At 43.2% G+C, this 24,463-nt stretch overlaps 1 protein-coding gene across 3 annotated transcripts in view; it reads right to left on the reverse strand.

The window, feature by feature from the left end:
* Positions 1-24,463, reverse strand: part of KPNA6 (karyopherin subunit alpha 6) — a 32,065-nt gene that overhangs the window by 7,264 nt on the left and 338 nt on the right. For 2 of the 3 annotated variants that reach the window (XM_048500554.1, XM_048500555.1), the window contains exons 2-6: positions 5,662-5,798; positions 4,271-4,366; positions 1,965-2,064; positions 1,083-1,177; positions 92-223 (exon numbers count right to left, since the gene is read on the reverse strand). In XM_048500554.1, coding sequence (XP_048356511.1) covers positions 92-223; positions 1,083-1,177; positions 1,965-2,064; positions 4,271-4,366; positions 5,662-5,798 — 560 coding nt within the window. Of the gene's footprint in view, positions 1-91; positions 224-1,082; positions 1,178-1,964; positions 2,065-4,270; positions 4,367-5,661; positions 5,799-24,012; positions 24,128-24,463 lie in introns of those variants that run through there. The other variant, XM_048500556.1, reaches the window with a different exon arrangement.

Consider the following 24,463-nt stretch of genomic DNA (forward strand, 5'->3'; position numbering starts at 1 on the left):
AATACATTTGAAAGAAAATCTTTCAGAATGGAGCCACCAACCACCTATTTTAAAATCTTCTAACTTTTCTCAGACCCTGAAAAAGCCTCACCTGCTCCTGGACATCTTCAATATCGGAGCTCAACAGCTCAATGAAGATTGGAACGGCTCCAGCCTCAATTACTATCTTGGTTTGTAGAGAGGTGCCAGAGGCAATGTTTGTTAGTGCCCACGCAGCTTCAAACTGAAAAGAAAAACCAGCAGCCTGTTAAAGAATGCCACCACAGACCCCAACACAACAGCTCTGCAGGATGAAGGGTCTGCCCAGAGTTTGGTTTCAGTGAGTTAAAACTGATTTGCTGAGGTGTTTAACTTAAGTACTTTTAGACGCTTTTCCTGGAAGTACCATAGTTCAGAAAATGGTCCTGGCACACTTTCTTTATGGCTGCATCTTACTACACCTCAAAATGATTCAATGTCTCAGTGGCTCATAGTCCTGTGGAAGTGGAAATGCATTCTCCAGAGTTGGTTTCAGACTGTATTCTCTTATATTGGAGATACATAGTCTATGGCACCTTTGGGAGCCCATCACAAGTTTTCTCTGATTGAGCTGATTTTTGCAACCAGGGGTGGAGTGGGCTACTTATTACAAAAATCCATGCACCGCCTGCCCAGAGATAATTGGACTGAGGATTGCAAAGATAAAATGTGATAAAAATCACAACATTCACAGAGGGTGTTAAGACTTAACAATAAGAAAACCTCAGCCCTTAAAATGCATACAAAGCTGTAGTTCAACTCTATTGGTTACATTAATAACTATTTTTTTAAAAAAATCTATCAAGACCAAAGCCCTTGGATAGGGTACTGGAGTTTACTTCATCTTCCTCCTGCCTTCAGCAACAGCATAGTTTCAGGGCATTTGTCTGAAATGGGTTTCTTATGAGGTACCACTTTGTGATTAATTCCTTGGCAATCCCATACAACATGTTGAATCATAAAGTTTATCAAGCTCTTCTGTGCAAGAGCAGGAACTACTTGGTTTCCAAACAGTTGAGAATCTAGCCAACTAAACACAAAAGCACATTTCCCAGACTCCTCACCTGTAATGTGCTATTGTCACTTCTCTTGAGGAATTCAACAAACCTGTCCACTACTCCCTGAGAGCTTATCACTTCATCAATTGGAGGATTTGGCTCTGAAAAGCAAGGGGGGGGGGGAGGAACACATTGTAATACAATCAAAGAAGTCATATTATACAAATATAAAATTAATATACCGAGATTAAAATTCACAACTTAATTGTTCTGTAATTAGTTATACATAAAATTTATTAAAATGTTTGAAGCATCTGCTTTTTTATGGAGCCATCAGAGCTTGCATTGCAGCTAGAATTGTGCTCAGACAGTTTGTGTATATTTCCACTGGGAGAGAAATCAAGATCAGAACACCTGGAAATAGACTTTGTTCTACGGAAAGTAATATTCAAAATGATTATTTTCCTCAGATTGCAGTATTCAACCTCATATACACATTTTCAAATCTCCTTTAAAAGAAATTCCCTTGCTATTACATGTGAAATCACCTTATTGGTTAGGCTAGTTTTGCACAGTACATCAACATGTCAACACAGTATAGCTGCATGCAAGCAGGTACAGCCTAGCAAAAACTTGTGTAAAAGTTTTAAATTCAATTCAATTCCATCTTTAATGGCATATATATAAAAGTTTTCATTGTAAGAGTGATTTCTAAACAACCAGAATTGAACCATTAACCCTGATCTAGTCTTGTTTGAATAATCCCACTCTTATTACAGCATTATCTTCATAGATTATCTTTTTAAAAAAAATGAAGACTTTTCAGGTAAGCCATTTCAAAATGTTGGGCATTTTCAGGTCGCTACAGAAATACCGTGTATGAATCTTTGTTAAGTGTTTAAATATAAGAACAGCCCCCATATAAATGCTTTTTAAAACTGCATTTACCTTTAGAAAGCAGTTTCCTGAACTTCTGGGTAGTTACTAGCTGAAGGTCAGGGTCTTCTGAGAACAGCATTTCCACCATCTCTCTTGTGATAACTCCCTCCTAAAAAGACAACATACCAGATCTAAGATGCTTCCCAATGAATCCTAGCCTCAGATTTAGCATACTTAGATGCAGTATCAGCAACATTCAGCTTCTCAGAAACAGAGACGACTAAAGTGGGAATAAGAATGGAGGAAAGAGTTGAGCTAATGTATGGTCCTCTTCAGAATCTTCATCTTCCACTTCCTGCAAGCAACTGAAAAAAATATCCCTTCAAATCTTAACAAAATGGCTACACTCATGCTAAGTTAATATTACAACCTCATAAAAGCACACTTTCTTTACATGGGGGGTCTTAAAGAGGTCTATCTCTGGAAAACCCCAGGTCTGGAAAATGGGTGTCAGATAGACATCTTGGATAGACCACTTGTGGTTGTGCTGACTGACATGATCTGCCAGTTTGTTGTGGATGCCTGTTATGTGGATGGCCCACATGGAGATGCTGTTGGCTACAGTGAGTTCCCAGGTCCTCATAGCCTCCAAACAAAGGGCCATGGACCCCATGCCCCCCTGCTTGTTAAGATAACACATAGTATATGCATTGTTGGTTTGGATTACAACTTTCCTCCCACTAAGTACGTCTGCAAAGGAGATGAGGGCAAAACGTACAGCACGTGACTCAAGATTATTTATGTGTAAGGAACAAACCCTCTCATTCCAGTCTCCGTATTCTCCTGCTTCTGCAGTGAGTGCCCCAGCCCTGGAGGGATGAATCAGAAGTGAGTATGTCCTGAGGGCACCAAGCCCCAAGGGAACCCCCTTAGAAAGGTTATCCATGTTGAGCCAATGGACCTAATCACAGCACAAGGAATTGAGAAATGGTGATGAAGAAAATAGAGGGGTGGAGATGATGAACCACAGCTGAAGTGGCACATGCAAACACACGTATGTGTGAACACAGTAGTGGTTGATACCATCAGACACAAGAGTCTTTGGATGGCAACAACTGATTGCCTACATTGTCATTTAAAAGAGCAGGCAACATGCATTAATTTCAATGCCCTTTCCCGAGGGAAGAAGGCTCTGGATGCTGAAGAATCTAAAAACAGCTCCAACAAAGGGGGCCAAGGTCACAGGAGTAAGTTTGGATTTAGCAATGTTAATAACAAATCCTATGTGTTTAAGTAATGGGTCAGTGTGGTAGATTAGATTATGTTTGGGCAACTGTAAATGTGGGTCATTTGTTATTTGTTACATGTTAATAACTGCTTCTTGTGGTGTTTTGCTATCATGGTGTTAATATTTGTTGCTATCTTATGTGTTTCAATGGTTTTATGTGTGTTTTATGTTCAATGTTTTTTTAAAAGAAGAAAATTAATAAAAAGTATTATGTAAAAAAAAACCCACATCCTAGGCTATGGCATGTTGCGATTACAACCTTCACCTGTGAATGGAGCTTAACTTCAGAAGATGCTGTAATCAGCCAGTCATCCAAATTAGTGAAGACTGAGCAACCCAGCGTATGAAGGTACGCAACTACCACAGCCATACACTTGGTAAAGACCTATGGTGGCAAGAAGAGAACTAAGGGTAGAGAGGGCACACCCTCCCAGTCATGTGACAGTTTGAGCAGGAAGGGGCTGTCACGTCACTTACTGTCTGGGAGGGCCACTCTCTTCTGTTGCTAGGGCTAAGGAAGAAATTGTTTCAAACAGCAGGCCTGCACAAGCACAGTCCCATGTGGGGCTGAACTGAAGACCAAATGTGAACCAGAACTTCCTCGGTGGTCTCCCATCCAAATACTAACCAAGGCCGATCCTGCTTAGCCTCCAAGATCCAACAAGATTAGGCTAGAATGGATAAATACTATTTGGTTCCTCTTCCTCCAAGATGTGAGCTGACAAGACTTCTTCCTCCTCCAGTAGCCTATGTTGGATCCAGTGTCATTTGGGTACTCCCTTCCACCCCTGTAATGGCTATTCTCCGCTTGGTCACTATGCAGCCTTGACCAAAGTTATCTATGAATTGGAATTGCTGACTTTCTTCTTCCCTCCCCATTTATTTTCTCTTCTGTATCATCTGGATTGTGTTATAGGCAACTACACTGAACAGTAGGCCACCCTTAAACAAAGTGGCAAAAAGGCAGGAAACAAATGCAGTAAATAAACACCCAGTCTTTCAGGACAGTATACCCCAAAAGGCATCCTGAAGTGTTAATGCAATGAGAATGTTACAAATGAAAAACAGCCTTTCAATAATTACTTACCCCAGCAGTGGTAGAGCTAACGAATGAATCAGCCAGGGGACTGTCAAACATAGTAGAATCTTCGCTAATCAGCTCCACATTTCTTCGTTTAAAGAGCTGAAATAGAAAACAGACTGCATTAAGAGGAGAACAACTAGGGTTGAGAAGGCTTACAGATATAAGTGATACACAGATTTCTGCAATTTCAAGCCTACAAGGAGATATGCAGGTCACTGAAGTCCACTCCACACTGGGACAGATGTATCATTTTTCCTTCCCCCAGGAGATTGCAGTGGACCCTGCACATATTTTCCAGTTCATTTCCGAAGTCATAAAAACTAGAAATTGGCCTCTGTACACTAGATTCTCTGGGTCCAAACTCTGTCACACCCTATATTTCACAAGAGTGATACACAATGCATGCAGCCCTAGCAATAAGCACCTTTGTAGCCATTGTATATCAGAAGCTAGCAATTTCCCCTACCTGTATGATGTAGGAACCCTGAGGGGCAGGCACACTGTATTCAGCCACTCCCCACAGCCCAATCACCCCAAAATACTGTTTATGGGATTGCAGCTCTAAATCACTAGGGACCAAGTTTTACTAGACCACATTTAGATTAAAAATGTACACAAGCTTTTAAGCACTCAACAGGAGACCAATGGTGCCTTCACAGTTTGCTACATCTATGTTCCAATTAAGGAATTTAGTCAATCTTCTTTTTAACTTATTAAAATCAGTTTAAGCATTATTAAAACCTCAGTCTGGTGCTTTCTTGAAATACTCAAGAAGATTGAGAACTTTCTTTGCTTGGACATATATAGTACAAGAACCAAAAATACAAACAACGGCACCTGTTGCTACCCAATACAATAATTGAAACTATCTACTATGCAGCTTTAATTCATGTATTTAAAACTGTACCAAATACAGCTTTAATTCATATATTAAAGGGGGGAGCCATTATTCATCAGAACATAAGAGGCAGAGTACCCTGCTGGATCAAACCAGTGGTCCATCTAGTCCATCCCATTTCTTACAGTGGTCAACCAGTTGTCCTGGAGGATCAAACAGGACATAGATGCCAAGGCCTTCCCCAGTGTTGTTCAGTGGTACAGCATCTGCTTTGCATATGCAAGATTCCAAGATCAAATCCCCAGCTTCTCTAGTTAAAATGATCAAGAAAGTGCCAATGTCCAAACTTTGACCTGAGAACTGAAGACCCAACTTTGATCCACTCTACTATTTTGCAAAGCTCCCCAGATACAAGACAAATCACAAATCCCACCCTGCAAATAACCAGCCAATGATCCACCTAAGCTACACAAATGTTTCAGGGTAATCAGAAGCAGTTAACTCTGACTGCCTTCTAGCCAAGAAAAACACATCTGTCACCCTACACAAGTACTACCTGCTGCTCCCGCTTCTGTTTGCGCAGCTGGATCCCTTCCTCCTCTCTTCTCCGTCGCATCTCCTCAGGATTCAGTGCCTTGTTTTTGTAGCTCTTCATTCTGTAGTTGTTCTCTTTTGCTGGGCTTGCCATGGTTTCTGCAGGGGGAAGAGGAAAGAAAGATGCCATATCTGCTAAGTCAAATGGAAACAGGTCTCTAGTCTTCGGTGCTGGCATTGGATTACACATGTATTCAAATGATAGCGGCTGGTGTAAATCATATAGCAGAGCTTGTACAAATCAATCGTCAACTGTTACACATAAGAACCAAGAAGTACCCTGATCAAAGCTGTGCAGCAGATCCCATTGCAAAGACAGGGTTTATTTTAATATATATGTTATTGATTTTATTTTTAAATAATAATGATATAATTATAAATATAATATATAACTGAATAAATCTTCACAGAGAATAAACATGACAAAACTTTCATAGACACCCCCCATATACATACACACATACACACATAGTATATACTCGCATATAAGTCAAACTTTTCCAGCACATTTTTTGTGCTGAAAAAAGCCCCCCTCGACTTATATGAGAGTCAGGTGTCTTTTAAACAATATTTTAGAGTTTTTACTTTGTCAGCCGCCAGGGGGCACAGTTTTTAGGCTAGCGGCACCAAAATTTCAGGGATTTTTCAGGAGACTCTCCTGATGATACCACCCAAGTTTGGTAAAGTTTGGTTCAGGGGGTCCAAAGCTATGGACCCCCAAGTTTCCAATGGGAGCTAATAGTAGATGGGGCTACATTTTGAGGGTCCATAACTTTAGATTCCCTGAACCAAACTTCACCAAACCTGGGTGGTATCATCAGGAGGGTCTCCTAAAGATACTCTGAAATGTTGGTGCTGCTAACATAAACATTCCTCCCCTGACCAAAAATCCAGTTTTGAAGAATTTTAACTCTAGTGTTTTACTTTGGTTGCTGGTCGAGCTAAGGGTTTTGTACGTTTAAAGTTATTGTTGAGACCATATTGTTTTAGTTGGCCCTCTTTTCCACTTACAGAGCTAGTTTACTGTTTTTCTTTGAAATAAATATTCAAAAACATTTAACCTACTGTTGCCTCAATTAATGTAATTTTATTGGTATCTATTTTTATTTTTGAAATTTACCAGTAGCTGCTGCCTTTCCCACCCTCGACTTATACGCGAGCTAATACGTTTTCCCAGTTTTTTGTGGTAAAATTAGGTGCCTCGACTTATATGCGGGTCGACTTATACACAAGTATATACGGTGTGTGTGTGTGTATAAAAAAGCGAGTCTTGACTTCTATCATTCTCCTGGAGGCGACCTCGGGCATCCTGATTGGGTGATTTCCCAATCCATTATCAGGGAGGCAGGTACTACTTTTTTGCTGCAGCTTCCTGTGATGGGTTGGGCATCCGATTTGGCCCCAGTTCGTTTCCTGCCTAGCAGGGAGTGCAGGTCTTGGAGCCAAGCTCCAATTCTTCTGAGTTCCAACCTTTTTCTTCACTTCTTCAACCTCTCCATCCTGTGTACCCTGTCTGCGTGAGTCTTTTCCGTCGTTTTGTTCAGTCTTCGTGCGTCCCCCCCTCCCTCGACGAGCTCCCGCCAAAATCGGCCGCCTTAAGATGGCCGCCACCCGCTCTTTCTCCCCCCCTCCTCCCGAGAGCTTCGCCAGCACAGCGGCGAGAGGACGAGGGCAGCCACCCGGTCAGGGTCACGAGTGCCCGAGGGATCGGACGCTTCTTCAGAGGGCTCCGCGTCCGCGACGGCAGCGGCTGCCCCACCCCCCAAGCCGACCGGCAAAAAAGCCAAGCCCAAAGGAAAAAAGGCGCGCAAGCAAGGCGCCAAGCGGCAAAAGCACCATGATGACATGGTTGCTCAGCCCGCCGATGGGAGCACCAGCGCCCCTCTCAGGGCCGCGGAGGGTGTCTCCTCTCGCCCCCCCCAACGCGAAGAAGTCGCAGACGAGGAAGGGGGGAGGCGCTCCAACGCGGACAGGGCAGACCAACCCTTCTCGGAGGAATCAGGAGAGGCTTCAGAGGCAGACGCTCCTGCAACGCCCAGGCAAGGTCGGGCAAGGGGGAGGGGGAGGAGCCATCCGGCAACTGGCAAGGCCCTGTCTCCTGCCAACGCCAACCCCTGGGCTAGTACCTCCTCCTCACATTTGATGAAGATGTTTACCAAGGCCTTCAGCAAGGCATTGGATAAAAGGGACAGGGAAAAACGCCACACCAAGGGAAAACACAGTTCCCAGCACAGTGAGAAAAGGAGGAGACCTGTCTCCAGCTCTTCCTCCAGTTCTGGCAGTCCCCGCCCTTCCTCCTCTAGATATAGGGACTCCCTTGCCATTCCAGGAGAGGAGGAATCCAGTGAGTCAGAGTCTGGTAATTCCTCAGACCATTTCTCAGAGGGAGGCGATCCCCCCATAGAGACCAATGAGCAATGTAAACGTTTTTTCAAACAAGAGAATTTAGCCCTCATGATGGCCAAAACTATAGCCACCCTCGAATTACATGATGCCGCAGACGCTGAGGACCCCTCTTCGGCATCCACCTCCAAAAAATCAGTCAAGGGGGTCCCGAAAGGGAGTAAGGACATCTTTCCCCACTCAGAGGAGACCCCTCAGGCTTTTCCTCTCCCGGAGTATTTCGAGAGAAGGATGAAGAGGGAATGGCTAAATCTGGAAGCTAGTAGATCCGCCCCAAACTTCCTTAAGAAGTTGTACGTGCTCCCAGAACACATCCATGCCATCATCCAGACGCCACTAGTCGACGCACCCGTGGTGGCCCTCCAGTCCGCAGGGCTCGTCACTAAGGACGGGGAGGGCACAATCAGAGATCCTTCTGACAGGCGAAAGTTGACGCCTTCCTAAACAGCATCCACGACAGGCTTGCCCTCACCATTAGAGCACTAGCACCATCCTCCACCATGGCAAGAGCAGCCATAGTTTGGGCCCGCAGGATTCTTGCCATCATTCCCCCAGAGTTCCAGGGGATTAGAGAGGGTGTGGAGAGAATGCTCCTGGCTGTGTCCTTCTGGGCAGATTCCACCTTCGACGCCCTTACGCTAGTTTCCCGCATCTTAGGCTTGGGAGTAGTGGCTAGGAGGCACGCCTGGCTCCGCCAATGGCAAGCCGACTTCCATTCCAAACAGGTGGTAGCCTCTTACGACTACCACGGCTCCCAGCTCTTCGGTAAAGAATTAGATGCTGTACTTGTTGAGTCCAAAGGCCACAAGAAAACTATGCCCAGGTATGTCAGATCCGACCAGGGCCCATCCTCAGCTAAGACTCACACAACCTTTAGGTCACAACGCACACTAGCGAGACCCTCCAATGATGGCAGACGGTGGTCTAACCAAAACTCCTTCCGTAGGCGCTCCTACGGCTACAACAATAACAATGCCTCAAATAACTCTTCCTTTCGTTCCACTAACTTCAGACAGCCAGGACGAGGCGGCAAGTCCTTTCAACCTGGCCGGGCAGCCAGATCCTGACCAGCAGGACATTCCGGTCGGCGGCCGCCTCCAATCTTTCCACCTTCATTGGACGGGCGGGCATGTCGACCGTTGGACCAGGGAGGTAATCACATCAGGTTACCTCATCGAGTTCTTCCGCACCCCAAAACCCCACTTCCATCAATCCCCGGTCCACAAAAACCCCATAAAAAGAGAAAGAACTCTAGACGCCATTCACCACCTACTCAAGATCAAGGCGATCGAGCCAGTTCCGTCCTCTCAACGTTTCTGCGGAGTTTACTCCCACTTTTTCACAGTTCCAAAACGCAACGGAAAATGGAGGGCCATCTTGAACCTGAAGTCTGTAAACAAACACATCCGTCTTCACCGGTTCAAGATGGAGACCCTCAGATCTATCACAGAGAACCTTCGCCCGGGAGACTACCTCTCCTCTCTGGACTTGACAGAGGCCTATCTTCACGTGCCGATCAACCCCCTTCACAGGGCGTTTCTCAGATTTGCAGTGGGCAGCCAGCACTACCAATACAAGGCTCTCCCCTTCGGGCTAGCCACCGCGCCCAGGGTTTTCACAAAAGTACTCCTGGCCCCCATCACAGCCCTCCGAGAACAGGGGATCCACGTCCACCCCTATCTCGACGATATCCTGGTGAGGTCCCCATCCAGGCAACAGAACTTGCAGGACCTCTCCACCGTCATATCGACTCTGACGCGGCACGGCTTCCTCATCAACTTCCAGAAAAGCTCCCTGAGTCCCAACACTCGCATGCGCCACCTGGGAGCAGTCATCGACACAACCCCTAGCAACGCTTCTGTTCGGTCCCTCACGACAAAGCAGTGAAAATTCAGAGACTTGTCTCCCTATTTTTAGCAGCCAGAAGAGCCTCCATTCTACAGCTTGCCAAACTGATGGGACTGTTCATCTCTGTCATAGACATGCTGCAGTGGGCGAGATTTCACGCACGGACCCTACAGAGGACTCTCGCCCATTTCAACAGCTTAATTATGCAAAAACAGGACCTGACGATTCCCCTCACACCTCAACTCAAGAACAGTCTAACGTGGTGGGCCCACCACAGAAATCTATGCACAGGCAAGGTTTACCTACCAGAAAATCGAATACAGGTCTTCACAGACGCCAGCCTCCGAGGCTGGGGAGCGTCCTGCGAGGGCCATCTGGCACAAGGCACCTGGACCCTGGAACAAGCCCAACTGCCAATCAACTTGCTGGAGATGATCGCCATCCGCCTAGCTCTACAACATTTACGCCCGCATCTGCAGAGGCATCACATCTTGATCAGAACAGACAACATCGCAGCCAAGGCCCATGTCAACCATCAAGGGGGCTCCCGATCCACACGTCTCCATCAGGAGGCATCCCGGATCCTCTCCTGGGCGGAATCTCACCTCCTATCCCTCACAGCAGAACACATCAGTGGAAATCTAAACGTGGAAGCAGACTGGCTAAGCAGGCAGACGGTGCTGGAGGCGGAATGGAAATTACACCCCAACATCTTCCATCTGATAAGTCAAAACTTCGGCACTCCAGTCATCGACCTGTTCGCATCGGCAGAGAACCACCAACTGCCTCACTTCATCACCAGATACTTCCACCCTCGAGCCAGGGACACCGATGCCCTGACCTCGCACTGGCCACCCAAACTCCTCTATGCCTTCCCTCCAATCCCAGTCATCCCCAAACTCCTGAGGAAGACCTGCAAGGAGAAGGCCAGGGTCATTCTAGTGGCTCCATGGTGGCCCAGGCGACCATGGTTTTCCTCCATTCTGCAACTCTCCATCGCTCCACCCCTGCGGCTTCCCACCCCGACAGACATGCTGACGCAGGGCCCAGTTCATCATCCCGATCCTCAATGGTTTTGCTTAACCGCTTGGAGCTTGAACGGGAATCCTTAATTAACAAGGGGTACTCCAAGAAGGTGGCCGACACCATCATCGCCTCTCGCAAACCCTCTACCATCAGAATCTACAACTCCTCCTGGAGAACATTCGTTCAGTGGGCCAACAAGCACCGTGCTAATCCTCTCCGTCCTACGGTACCTCAAGTGCTGCAGTTTTTACAGGAGGGTTTCGACAGGGGCCTGAGAAGCTCAACCTTAAGAAGACAAGTGGCAGCCCTGTCCACGGTCTGGCCCCATCTGCAGGGAGTGCCCGCTTCCAGACATCTAGACGTGATAAAATTTCTGAAGGGAGTTAGACAACAACAAACTCCAGTAGTCCATAGATTCCCTTCGTGGCGTCTGAGTACGGTCCTCAATGCCCTAGCTAAGCCACCATTCGAACCAATTCAATCCATAGGCTTAAAATGGCTCCGCATGAAACTCCTCCTCCTAGTGGCCGTCACGTCCAGCAGCAGAGTGTCAGAGCTATGCTTCTATCCATTAACTCTCAGTTATGTACTTTCCACAGAGATAGAGTGGTACTAAGGCTAGACCCATCCTTCGTTCCTAAGGTAGGATCCCTATTCCACATGAAACAGGAGGTAGTCCTACCCACATTCTTTCCCTTTCCTTCTCACCCGAAAGAAATACTCTGGCACAATCTGGATGTCCGCAGAGCACTCAAGGCCTTTATCCTTAGGACCGAACCCATCAGAAAGACTGAGACCCTGTTTGTCAATGTTTCGGCACCTAACCTAGGTTGTGCCATGTCTAAAGCGTCCATCAGTTCTGCCATAACATCCTGCATAGCAGAGTCTTACAGAGCCTCAAAACTTCCTGTGCCACTAGGTATCACAGCGACTTTCGACTAGAAGTCGCTGGCCCACTAATGCGGCTCTACGTCGCCAGGTCCCCATCGAGGACATTTGCAAAGCGGCCACTTGGTCCTCCCCGACCTCGTTCACGAAGCACTATAGATTACATACCTTAGCGGCTAACGAGGTGGCCTTCGGGCACAGAGTGCTAGAGCACATATTCGGGGACTAAGAGGCCCACCCCATAAGGGACACTGCTCGGGGAGGTCCCAATCAGGATGTCCGAGGTCGCCTCCAGGAGAACGGTCCATTGGTAGACTTACCCTGAAGAGGCCTTCTCCTGGACGGCGACGAGGGCATCCTGGCCCCCCCTGGAGCCTTTTCAGTTACACATTACAGTTTAAGTTAAGTTCAAAAAGCAAGGAGTAATAGGAACTCAGACCAAGTTTTAAGATAGTTTTTTGTGCTTCTACAGTTTGCTGTGTTGTTCTTCCTGTTGTGTTGTTTGTATACCGACTCTCTAATTTACTAGTACTGCTACGTTAGTCAAGTTTCTGGGGCCAAATCGGATGCCCAACCCATCACAGGAAGCTGCAGCAAAAAAGTAGTACCTGCCTCCCTGATAATGGATTGGGAAATCACCCAATCAGGATGCCCTCGTCGCCGTCCAGGAGAAGGCCTCTTCAGGGTAAGTCTACCAATGGACCGTTTTCTATGTTACATAAAGCCACTATTCAAGTAATATCTCTGTAAGGATTAGTCTTCTTTTAAAGATCAGAATAAATGAAACATCTGCTACACGTTAATTATATTAACTACAAATCAAACTGTTGCCCTTCTTACTTTTCAAAAACATCTATAGATATTTTTAGACATTAATACCATATTTTAGTTGCCTTTCTTCATAACATTTAGACATATCGTACAATTTGCATCCCTCATGAAACTCCTGTTTCGGTCATCTATCTGTTTATGAGACTAGTAAGCTTTGCCATTATAGCACATTCTCTCATCTTTTCTCTCTACATTTCTCAGTCAGGACAGGTGTCTGCTTTCCATCTGAATTCCAATATCACTCTAGCTGCAGTTAATGACGATAAGAATAATTCTTGTAGTTTTCCAGGAAGATTCTTTGGTAGGATCACCGATAAGACAAGTCTCTGCATCCATTTGAAACTCAATTTCCAGTATTTTGGATTTCTGCACGTACTTCCTTCCATTTTCTTTTACTTTTTTACAAACTCACCGCAAATGGTCAAGTGTTCTATTTTCTTTCTTACATTTCCAACAGGTTTCTTTCACATTTTTGCTCATCCTCGCTATATTTTTTGGAGCGGTGTACCATGTATAAAATATCTTGTACCAGTTTTCCCTCAAAGTATGATAGGTTGTAAAATTAATATCCTTCATACATAATGACTCCCATTATCCAAACCAATCCAGCTGCTTCATGACATAATTTAATATTAGGTACTGCCAGTCCTCCTCTTTTTGTCTCATAACATTTTAAATTTTATCCTATGTTACTTGCCATTCCAGATGATTTTTTTAATCTGGGACTGCCATTCCTTCAGTTTTATCTTTTATAGAGACAGGAAGTATTGATAAAAAACTCATCTTAACAGCTGCAGTTCTTCCCAACAATGAAAATTTTATTTAGACCATCTTCACAAATCTTGTATTTTCTTCTATGTTGTTACAAAATTATCTTTAAATAATGTATCATTTTGCCCCTTTAAATTAATTCCAAGTTATTTAACTTTATTTGAATAATATTACAACCAGTAATTTTGTCAATATCCTTTTCTTCTTGTTTTGTTACAATTCAAAAAAAGGTTTTCTTTTTATTAATTTTATATCCTGAATGAAAACCAAACTCTTGTATTTGGTCCATCAAATACTTAATTGATTGTTGTATATCATCTACATAACTTTTTATCATATATTCTTCTCCATTAACACTCAAACCTTTCATTCTTTGATCTCTTCTAATCTTTGTTGCCTTTGAAAGCTGATGAGACTTCTAAAAACAGCCTCATTCTTCGACCAAGTGTTTAGGGTATTTTGATAACAGCAATTCATCAGATTTTATTCTGGTTTGATATGTCTGCTTGGTATGAACCCTGAATGCATGTTGCTGAAGGGTCTTTTTCCTATTGCTGCACTGGTATTATAGTGTTTCAGCATACCTTGCCACATTATTTTAAAACTGATCTATTGTAAGGTGTCTTGATTAAGGGTATACACGTCTAAAAAAAAAAATGAAAGTTGAAAAGCTTTGAAACAAGCAAACTTCTGCAGGGGGTCTTGTAGTGAAACCAGTAATCCAGCCCAGCCCTGGAAAACCAGTTCCAGGAAATCTTTACACAGTGCAAGCAGGGTCAACTCTGCTTTACCTGCTGCTTTTCAGGACACTTTCCCTCCATGTCTCTTCCTGCTGCCATCTTCACCAGTGATACTGAAAGGAAGGATGTACAAATGATGGCCTCCCGTTCCTATAGCAACAAAGCATGTCACAAATGTAGGCTTGTGACTTCACTGCTATGTTAGGACACAGAAGGAAACAGTTGGAAGTTTCAGACATGCTCTGGCAACCACGAACTGGAGAACTGCCAGCATCACTTGTGACAACTGCAAAGCAGTGCTAGTCAATACCACCCACAACTGCAATGTCTGGCAAGGTCCTACCCTGCAAGGAGTCACATAGTCCAAATACTTTCCTCTCTACCTTCCTAGCTGGACCAACTCAGAATCCCTCATTTATGACTTTTCACTCTTCCAGTTCCACCGTGCAGCCTCTGCACACACACACACAAACTCCCAACAAGGCTTTTCTGTTTCTAGATTCTTCCCATGTTCTTAAAACACCTCTATGTCCCTCTCTGGCTTAAGCTCTCCCTTCAGTGCCCAGCTTCCCAGCAGACACCCCTCCCAGCCCCAGCTCAAGGCCCCAGCTCAAAGCACATTTAGTCATCCTGTCCTCTGCAGTTTGGCAATAGGGAGACAACAGATTGTGAATTCTTTTAGGGCTCCAGGGACCAATACCCAGTCTCTGTCCTTGAAGATAGGAAAGATTATAAGCCTACCTAATTCAGTCTTGAGGAAGGTCAATAGGCTCAGGTGTTCTTCAGCGGGGACCTAGGACTGCTGCACTCCCCAAGTCAGTTAATAAAATTGGCCTTGGGAATTCAGCACTTCTAGATTCAAAGCTTAAGCCACGGCCTCCTGGTCCTTGGCTCTCTTCCAACACACTGCATTGCCTCCCTCTGCTTCCTATCATGCTATTAATTGCTGCTGAGTAATATACAGACTCATATATTTAAAACTGGGACTCCCATTGTTGAGTCAGAGGGAGACGCAGACAGACAAGGAGATGCTAAGGGAAAAGACTGGACAAACATGGCTGTGTTTTGTTCACTGCTGTACCATACAAAAGGGAGGTCCAATCAGAAAGAGGCAGCTGGTAAGGAAAAGTGAGCATGGGGTAGCCAGCAAGGCTTAGAAAGTCACTTTATTTTGTCAGGAATTAGAAAAGACAGTAGAATAGCCTGTGTCATTATTAGGCACAGAGTTTTTAAAAAGTAGGGCTGTACCAGACATCCCTTATTCAAGACAAAAAAAAGGTTTTCAGGGGGTAGGGAACATCAAGTATTCCCACCACACCCCAAATTTTAGGGTTGAGTCCCACAGAAGATTTCCACGCACACAACAGTTCTTGTAGGAAGTACTAAAACTACTCCTCATTATCTGCTTGTGCCAAGTGAAAGTGATCATACCCTGCCACTTTTTTCATGCGCAACACTGCAGCACAAGACATTTCTGCTGGTAGTTTCAAAACCAGACTAAGTGAAATCACATGAACCATGTACATTTCACTGCTCCCATATAGACATGTATTTACTTTAAAATCACAAAGTGATTGGTGTTGCTGGAGCTGTTGCGCAAGGGGAATGAATGGTATGAAGTGACTTTTATTTTCCATGTACATACATCATTGGATCCAATCCAGAATATCAACAGATCTCATCCCCTGCAACAGCACCTTCATTTGTCACTTGGTCTCCAATCGAGCATTACAGCAGGATTACATGGTAGTCAGCCAACTCAGCTACAGATTTGAATCTTTTGAGACACCCCACATTGCTGCTTTCTTTTTGCCATTGGGCAAAATAATACAATGTGTGACAGATCAATACTTCAACTTTCGCCACCTAAAGCGAGTCCCATAAGCTCCATGTGCACCCCAGTGGTCCAAACTCTTTCCTCTGGGCTGGCAACCGAGAGCTCAGCTCTTATCTCCCAGAGGGCTGGGTTTGGCGATGGCGATGGGGTCTCTCGAACCACACCCTAAGACAGAAAAGCAATACTGTTTTTCTGTGGAAAATTTTTCCACATCTGATGAGACTAGGGCAATGTGCTCTCAAGTCATGACAACCCAGTCCACTGTGTATTCATGGCAACAGATGAGCAGAACTGGTTGACCACTGGCTTCCTCTGTATAGTAAGCCTGGACTACCTTGCTGGTCTCCCATCCATGTACTACCCTGCTTAGTTTTCCAGTTCTGACAAGCTTCAGCCACACTGGGCTATTCAACTGTGAGACAGGCTAAATGTGACTATATGTGAAATATGAAGAACTGGCAAAACCCATTGTAGTCGCCCATGGAGGAGCTTAGAACAATAAGGCTGGCTCCTCGATCTGGACCAAACTTTTTCCAGGCTTGTCCATTGCGTATTTGCCATCTTCTGCTAACATTTGGCAACAAGCCGAAGCAAAACAAAAATGGATTACTTCTTGAGCTGGGGAAAGCTGAAGAGTTTCCACATGCTTTTGGTTGCTCTGAACTAACTGATTTCAAATAGTTCTGAATCAGATTGTGCTTAACCTAAAATGAAACTCATAAGCAGTACAGAGCTGTTAATGAAGCAGAAGGTGCCATAATGACCTCAAAAGAAGAAAATCAAACCCTGCCAATGTAAGAGTGACTGTTACAGGCCTTTACTACATGAAAAAGTGTGTTAAGTTGTAAATTTTATAATTTAATTTTTTTCATATTATTTTATTTTTAGTATTTTATTATTTTTCCTTTATTTATTTATTTATTTAATTTTTATTTATTTATTTATTTATTTATTTATTTATTTATTATATTAAACTTCTATACCGCCCTTCCCCAAAGGGCTCAGGGCGGTGTCCATTAATTATATAAAATAGTTAAAATCCATTACACCCCAATCCCAGTTAAGAACCATATATAAATTATAAAAATTCAGATGGCGATTAAAATTGTTTCCCCTTTAAATGTAAACAAACAACACACGTATATGTGATTTTCTGTACATTTTTACAGGTATTCCAATAAAATAATCTGTACATAAAGCTTTCAATGTGTCTGACTATAACACTTAAACTATAGTGTGTGTTTAAGTTCACCTTAATATTTCAGTTCAAATACTGTGACTTGGAAAAACCTCTGATATTTATATCAGTCATAAAAAAGGTATTTTTTGTTCTATTACATATCTTTTGTGTGGCTACTGAGGGAGAATGCATGTTTGGGAAATTTAAAAAGGAGTCAAACAAGTATGCTAAATCAGATCGTGTTATTTAGGGCATCAGAAATTTTTCCAATTCTGATTTTCCATGAAAATCCACATGGGTAGGGATCCAAACACACTTCAAGGGTATACAGGAGCTTTCATACGAGAGCTTTTGGCATGATGTCAGAGTAACATAAATGGTTTTGAGTGTTACTAATTCACAGGAACACAATGTGCGCTTCCTGTTCCTGAACATTAATGTCTAAGTGAAACCACCACACTGGACTTTTATGTGCTCAGAAAATATCAAGACTGTATTTTGGTTGTAAAATTGTACATATGAACCATAATTGCAGGGAATTTGAACATGCTGTTCCTGTGTGCCATGGGAACTTCCCAGACTGTTTCTCTGAATGTATATTCATGCTTTGAAACAAACAACCTATCCAAAGTCACTGAATATTTCATAACACGTCTGCCATGCATGCTTTTTCTCCTGCTCTCTCCCACTTTAAACTTCCCCCTCAGCTCGTTACACGGATCCATACAAATTTGGAAACTAGGCCCAAGAACATGCTTTTCAACCTTTCCACTAACACCATCACTTCTGCCTAGACAGCTACATTCCAAGGATTGCCTGGCTGTGAAACTCTTAGCACTCCAAAAAAGCAGCGCACAGAAGATAAGGAACCTGACACAGCTATCCTCAAGATGGTTCAGCACAGGCAACTGAAAACAAAAATGAATACCATCATTTTTTAGTTCTCAGGGGTATTTACAAACTCAGATGCTTTTGTCATTGGTGGACACCACTCCCCGCAGATGAAATGCTACAATTCCCCCCTCCCATTTCCAAGATAAGCTCATGAGTTAAATCAAACTAGCTTACTACAGAGTACATGTCATCATCAGCCCACAATACCAGATAAAGCACGAGTCATGAGCCATTTGGCAGTACACGTCACCTACAGGCAGCAGTCACGTAACGCTCCAACTATTCAACTCAAACCAACCAAGAATCAAGGATTCAGCAGGTGAATCTGTGCCAAGCATGTGGCAGTCACCACAGAGTGACTAAGATTGTTTCCCTTGCTCTTTTCCCACCAACTTTTGCAAAACTGTGAACTTCCAAAAATTTTCTATGCCAGCTGAGACCATCTAGCTGAGTATTCCATCTAGTTAAGAGGCATCTAGCTGAGATATTTAGTAAAAAAACACCAAGATTGTGAGAGCAACGAAATTTCACAGCAAGGCTTCAATGCAAATATTAAATTAAAGAACACGTGCTTATCTTGGTCTGAAGATTTTAAACCACTACTGTCCCATGAGATAGTTACATAAAGGAAGAGTCAATTTGATCCTGTATTTTTCACATTTCTATGTGAAAAATGCTTCAGAGGAAACATTTTTATCAACATTTAAGTGTTTAATGTTGGATGACAGAATAAAAATGCATCATCCTCTGTGTTCAACAACTTTTCAAAATTCCATATAAAGTAATGATGAAACTGGTCAGTGTGTAAGGGGGTTAACATGGAGACAGGATGATCTCACTATGACCAAATGTGATCACTTTTCAGGAGGATTTTGCTAAAAATATGAAGTCGGGGGATGATTTCTCTATTTTTTCCTCTAAGGATTTTTTAAAATTTCCACTCCCAAAACATGCAATTCTTCCATAATATTTATTTAAAAGATTTATATGCCACATTTCTGCCTAATCAAGGTCTCCAATATGCTATGTGCACAATATATTACTTAAAAATTCAGTTTTCAAAGTTTGAAGTTTCTCCTGATATTCAAACATATGGCTAGCCTTATTATGACTGTACGATGCTTTTGGTACTAATAAATGCATTTTTCATTAAAAAATCTTTTTGCTGTTTTAGAATAAGAAAAAATGAATTATACATAAGCTAAGGAAATTGACACATACTATCTCCCGTTAGTATTCAGCAACCTTATAATGCTGCTTGTACAAACTTTGGCATTTAGCTTAAATTTCATAAATATGCCAAATAGTGCAATTTTACAGGCTAAGTTATCAATGACACATTTTATACTATAACAGCAATAAAATAAAGAGTAGACGTGATAAGACTTGATAGACTTGCCTATATTTCTATTTTCCCCATGCCTTCAACATTTATATTCCCAAAAATCTGTTTACAATGTTGAGGAATGCCAGATGTTTACACTCAGAACTGCATCTAAGGTATCTTTGCCATTTACAGCTGGCCTAACTAACTGTTCTTTTCAGGATAATAATTTACTGTTATCAACCACACAAACCCCTTAAAGACACATGGGAGTGTGAGCATAGTAAAGGCCAATTTAAGGGCTAAGAAAAGAAAGTAACAGTCCAAAACAAACCCTGCTCTACCCATGTCGATTCTCAGCCTACGTTCCAGTCCCTCTTGACTACACTTCCCAAACAAGCCTAGGACACTGGAGAAAAGACCAGACCAAATAACCAAAGAGACAGCAGAAGCCATGATCACTAGAAGGGAATAAGCGGGTGGTAAAGGTAGGAAGAAAAGATGACCTAAAGCTACTCCAAACCCCTCTCAGAGGGTCTGCCAGTAAGTCACGCTGCTGGTCAGAGATATCCATTTCAAGTATATGTGTGTTGTCAGCATAATTTGATGTATTAAGTGTGCCACTGACACGAATAGCACATATTAGGTGAGCCTGTGAACGCAAGTTACAATTCTACAGTAATTCAGAATGTGTTTCCACTTTTGGAGTGATCTTTCCTTTTGTAAAAAGAGAAAGTTTCCAGTCATTCAGGTTTAGAAACATGGGGGCAACTACTAATGAAGTGGTAAAGGGGGCAACACCTACTGAAGTGGTAAATGTTTTTACTAGTTCAGGGCCCTCACCATAATTATAATTATGCCTCTAGAGTACCACAGAATGTGTTCCTCAATGCGTGCATGTGCAGGTCACAGAACCAAGAGATACCCCATCAGCCCACAATGGATCACTAGAGTACTGTACCTCTGCTAGCAAATCCTCTATTCAGGCAATTCATTTGATTGCCTGGTGTGGCCATCACCACCGCAGACAAGCTTACAATGCAACAACATCGACGGAATGTGCCCTTTTGCTGACCAGCCAGACTGCAAACAAGAGAAGAATGGAAAAGCATTTGACCATCTAAGAAGTCAAGCTATTGCTATAAATGGCCTTTCCACATGTTAAGTCAAAGCGATTCCCCAACATTGCAACAGGTGTAAGATGCCAAACCCCTGACACTGTGTCCTCCGTACCTCCTAACAAAAGCAACTCAGCACATGAAAGCCCAAGACAGATACAGGCAGGGCCTCAATCACACCTCGTGACCACAGCAAAGGGATACCCGGGATGTTACCTACGGCCACGACCAGAGAGAAAACAACATTACGAAGTCTTAAAAACTATCCACACAGCTAGAATTTTTCCAGCCTTTACATATCGTCCAGTGTGAGTGAGGTTTTGACAGACCCAATGAATATTTTCACAACTGCACCACAGCACATGAAATGATAGCCAGGGGGCTGTCAGACTAGAGATTGCCCAGTGCAGTTTGATTGGCACTTATTTGTTCCAAAGGGGTTCCAGCAGTTTGGTTTCTGAGACATGTTAAGCAAATAGGGCTTACCCTCACAGAATGCAGGGTATAGAACCATTACTACCCCCAACTTGCATGCTATTAAAATATCTATACACTGCCTTTCTTCTAAGCTCAGGGTTATGGTGTTGCTCACCAATCAGGACTTTCAGGTGGGCTGTATGGGACACAAAACTGACCTACAGGATTGTGGTCAGTTCTAAAGTTGCTGCAGAGGTAAGTCTGTTGTAGAATTTAAAAAACCTTCTGGTATCTTAAAGCACTAGCAGATGTATTGTGAATTACTATATTTAAAAAGCTTGCTAATCTTAAAGTGCCAGAAGACTGTAGTTTGATGGCAATTATAAATAACACTGGAGGACAATGTGAAGTGCTTTATTACTTGCAGCAGTCAAGATTCACACTACTCATAGGTAGCAAAGTGCTTTTTCAACACAAGGTCAAGAAGCCTACAGGCAAATTCAGTTTAGGTACTGTGTCACAGCTTCCAACCACAGGCAAATCATGCAGTGACCCTTGAAACTTCTTCTCTGTACATGTGCTAGCCAACTGTACCCTGACATACAAATAGAAAACCCAAGGACAGCCTTGCCTTCTTAAAGAGCTATTGAATAGACCATGGTTTTAGCTAAAAGTACAAGACAAACTCTAGGCTTTAAATTATTTGGCAATTGCACCATTCCAAGACAACACTCAGGTATTTTTCACAGAAATAAAGGGAGAGGACCCCAAGATCTCTTCCTTCCTTAAAACCAGGCACTGAAGCTCATAATATATGGATGTGCTCGCTCTTTTGTCTGACCTGTGGCCTAGCCCGAGGGATGAAGGTTGTGTGGTAGAGGTTCTTTATTTTGCTCCGAGGCTGCTTCTGATAAATGCGAGGTCTATTAACAACAAAATTGCTACTCTCCGGGATTACCTTGGAGAACAAGCTGTCGACCTCAACTCAAAATTGACCCATGAAAGGGTCAAGAACTCAAAGAGATGCAATTTTAATTCTTACTGTGCTTCTGCTTCTGATGCACCCACCAGTTCATAGACTAAAGATCCACCCCCAATCCTAGTTGTCACAAAAGTTCAAACTCTCTGTCACAGTCTAGCAAGGAAACACTGCAACAAAACAGGATCTCTTCCTAGCATACCAATTGTATTACTAGATGACTAAAGAATTTTATACTAGACATAACACCCTTCGAATGCAGTTAAAATCCAGACAACAAAAAAAGGGAAAGAATGGGAAAAAAAACTGTTGAAAAGCTGGGAAGATTTACTCCCATCCTTCTCTTAATAAACAGGCAAAGGTAACCAACAGCCAATTCTTCCATTACAAAGACAGGACAGAATTTTGCAACCTCCTTCTCACACTCCAAAGTCGGCCTTGCTGTGCGCAAACAGGAGCTCAGCTGCTGTCTCAGAAGAGCTCACAAACACTTCAGACTGCAGATTCTTGAAGAAAAAAGTTGTACAGGACTTTCTAGTATCTACATAAGTTGTTAGAAGAAACAAGAATTGGAGAAACTACAGCAATTTAACTATATAATACCAGAAAACATGAAGCATCTGTCCCATCTGTCCTTTAGGAAAGAATGCAAAGCAAAAATATTTTGCAATGCCTTTGTGGGGTAAATAATTAGACTTTCACTGTCATATATTGACTTGTTTTAATTAGGATGGGATTAGACTTTTATTATCATATTAGACTTTTTCAGCTTCTGGTTAATACTTAATAGCAATAATTAGACTTTTATTGTCATATACTGACTTGTTTTAATTAGAGTCGGGTTTTGGTAGCCATTAAGCCCCCCCCCCCCCCCCCCGCTTTGGGTGGAATGGGAAAGCAGAGTGCACGTGTTTCAATGTAAGTAAAACCTCTGTGTGTAATATGATAATTACTAAAAAAAAACCCACGGTATTACACATTCTATCGAATTAAAGCTACAGTCAAATGAATGAATCCTCCTTTCATACTCACCCAAGAACCATTTCTCACCCTAACACTGGCAGGACTGAAATTAGTATTTTCGAAAAATAGTACATTATCCTAGAGGGCCTGAGTACCCAAATGCTGTGGTTGTTACTTCCCTACATCAAATTTTTACAGATTAGTAAATAGCAACTTGCTTGGCCACCTGTAACAAGTAAGAACTGGAAGACTAGGCAGAAAACTCTTGTTGAAAACTAGCAGCCCCAATGGGGTTCCCTTGGTGAACAAGAGATTAATAAAGTCTGGATGTGAACAAGTAGACTGGTAAAAAAAATTGTAGACTAATTTTTGTATCTGTTTGTGGTGCCACTTTGCAAAACAGTAATGCAAGATAATTCAGACTACAAATAATATTATAGCCTTTGTTATACTTCCTAAACCAAGGGTACGAAGCAAGCAATAAGACAGCCCAATCTAAGCCACTTGTTTGAACTGGTACAAATGGGCCATCTAATTTCATTATCACTGCAAGAGCAAAAAGCTATAACAGACAAATCCCCTTAGAAAAGGCTTTGAGGCCTTGGGGCAACAACAATTCAGAGGCAGAGCATACATGTCATATAGAAGGCCCCTGGTTTCAATACCAGTGTATGATTATTGTATTTTTGAAGTATCCTGATCAGTGACTGTATAAATAAATAAGTAAGTAATAGCAGTGTATAGACACCAGGCAGTCAAGACTAGAGAGTGGCAGTGCGTCAAAAAAGACAGCACCACTTTAGATACAGTGATGGCCGACTAACACCAATGTTCACACTGCCTCATGAGAACATGCAATCACACAATACACATTGCAAAGTTATCACTAGAATCCCTGTTATGCATATGTGTCTGGATTTACTCCCTGCTCTTCTCAACCATAAGAAGTCTCAAAGCAGCTTACAAACTCCTTTCCCTTCCTCTCCCCACAACAAACACCTTGTGAGGCAGGTGGAACTGACAGAGTTCTGAGAGAACTGTGACTGGCTCAAGGCCACCCAGCAGGTTTCATGTGGAGGAGTGAGGAAACAAACCTGGTTCTCCAGATCAGCTGCTTATGTAGAGGAGTGGAGAATCAAACCCAGTTCTACTCTTAACCACTTTTCCGCGGAGGGGAAGGCCGGGAACGAAAGCTGGAGTGACTCAAGGAATTGCCCAGCATCCCTAACGTCATATGAAAATACACAGACCGAGGCATCAATTTACAGCACCGTGACAGAGTCTAGCCAGCCAACCCGCCCTCCTCTGGACTGCTGGGAAAGAAGCAGAGCAAACAATGGACCCACACTTCAGGGCAAGGGGGGGGGGATTAACTTTGCCCCCTTTCCCAAGGCAACGTACTGCCCCCCCAGAATGCAGGCCAGGCTCTCGGTCGGGATGGGGGCGCGACCGGAAAACCAAGAAATGTGTGTGTGGCGGGAGAAGCAACTCCATCCGCCCCCGGCCACCTTACGTCGCGCCTACCACAAAACTGGCGGTCCAGAG

Source organism: Sphaerodactylus townsendi, linkage group LG06, assembly GCF_021028975.2.
Source record: "Sphaerodactylus townsendi isolate TG3544 linkage group LG06, MPM_Stown_v2.3, whole genome shotgun sequence".
In the NCBI taxonomy this organism is placed as follows: Eukaryota; Metazoa; Chordata; class Lepidosauria; order Squamata; family Sphaerodactylidae; genus Sphaerodactylus; species Sphaerodactylus townsendi.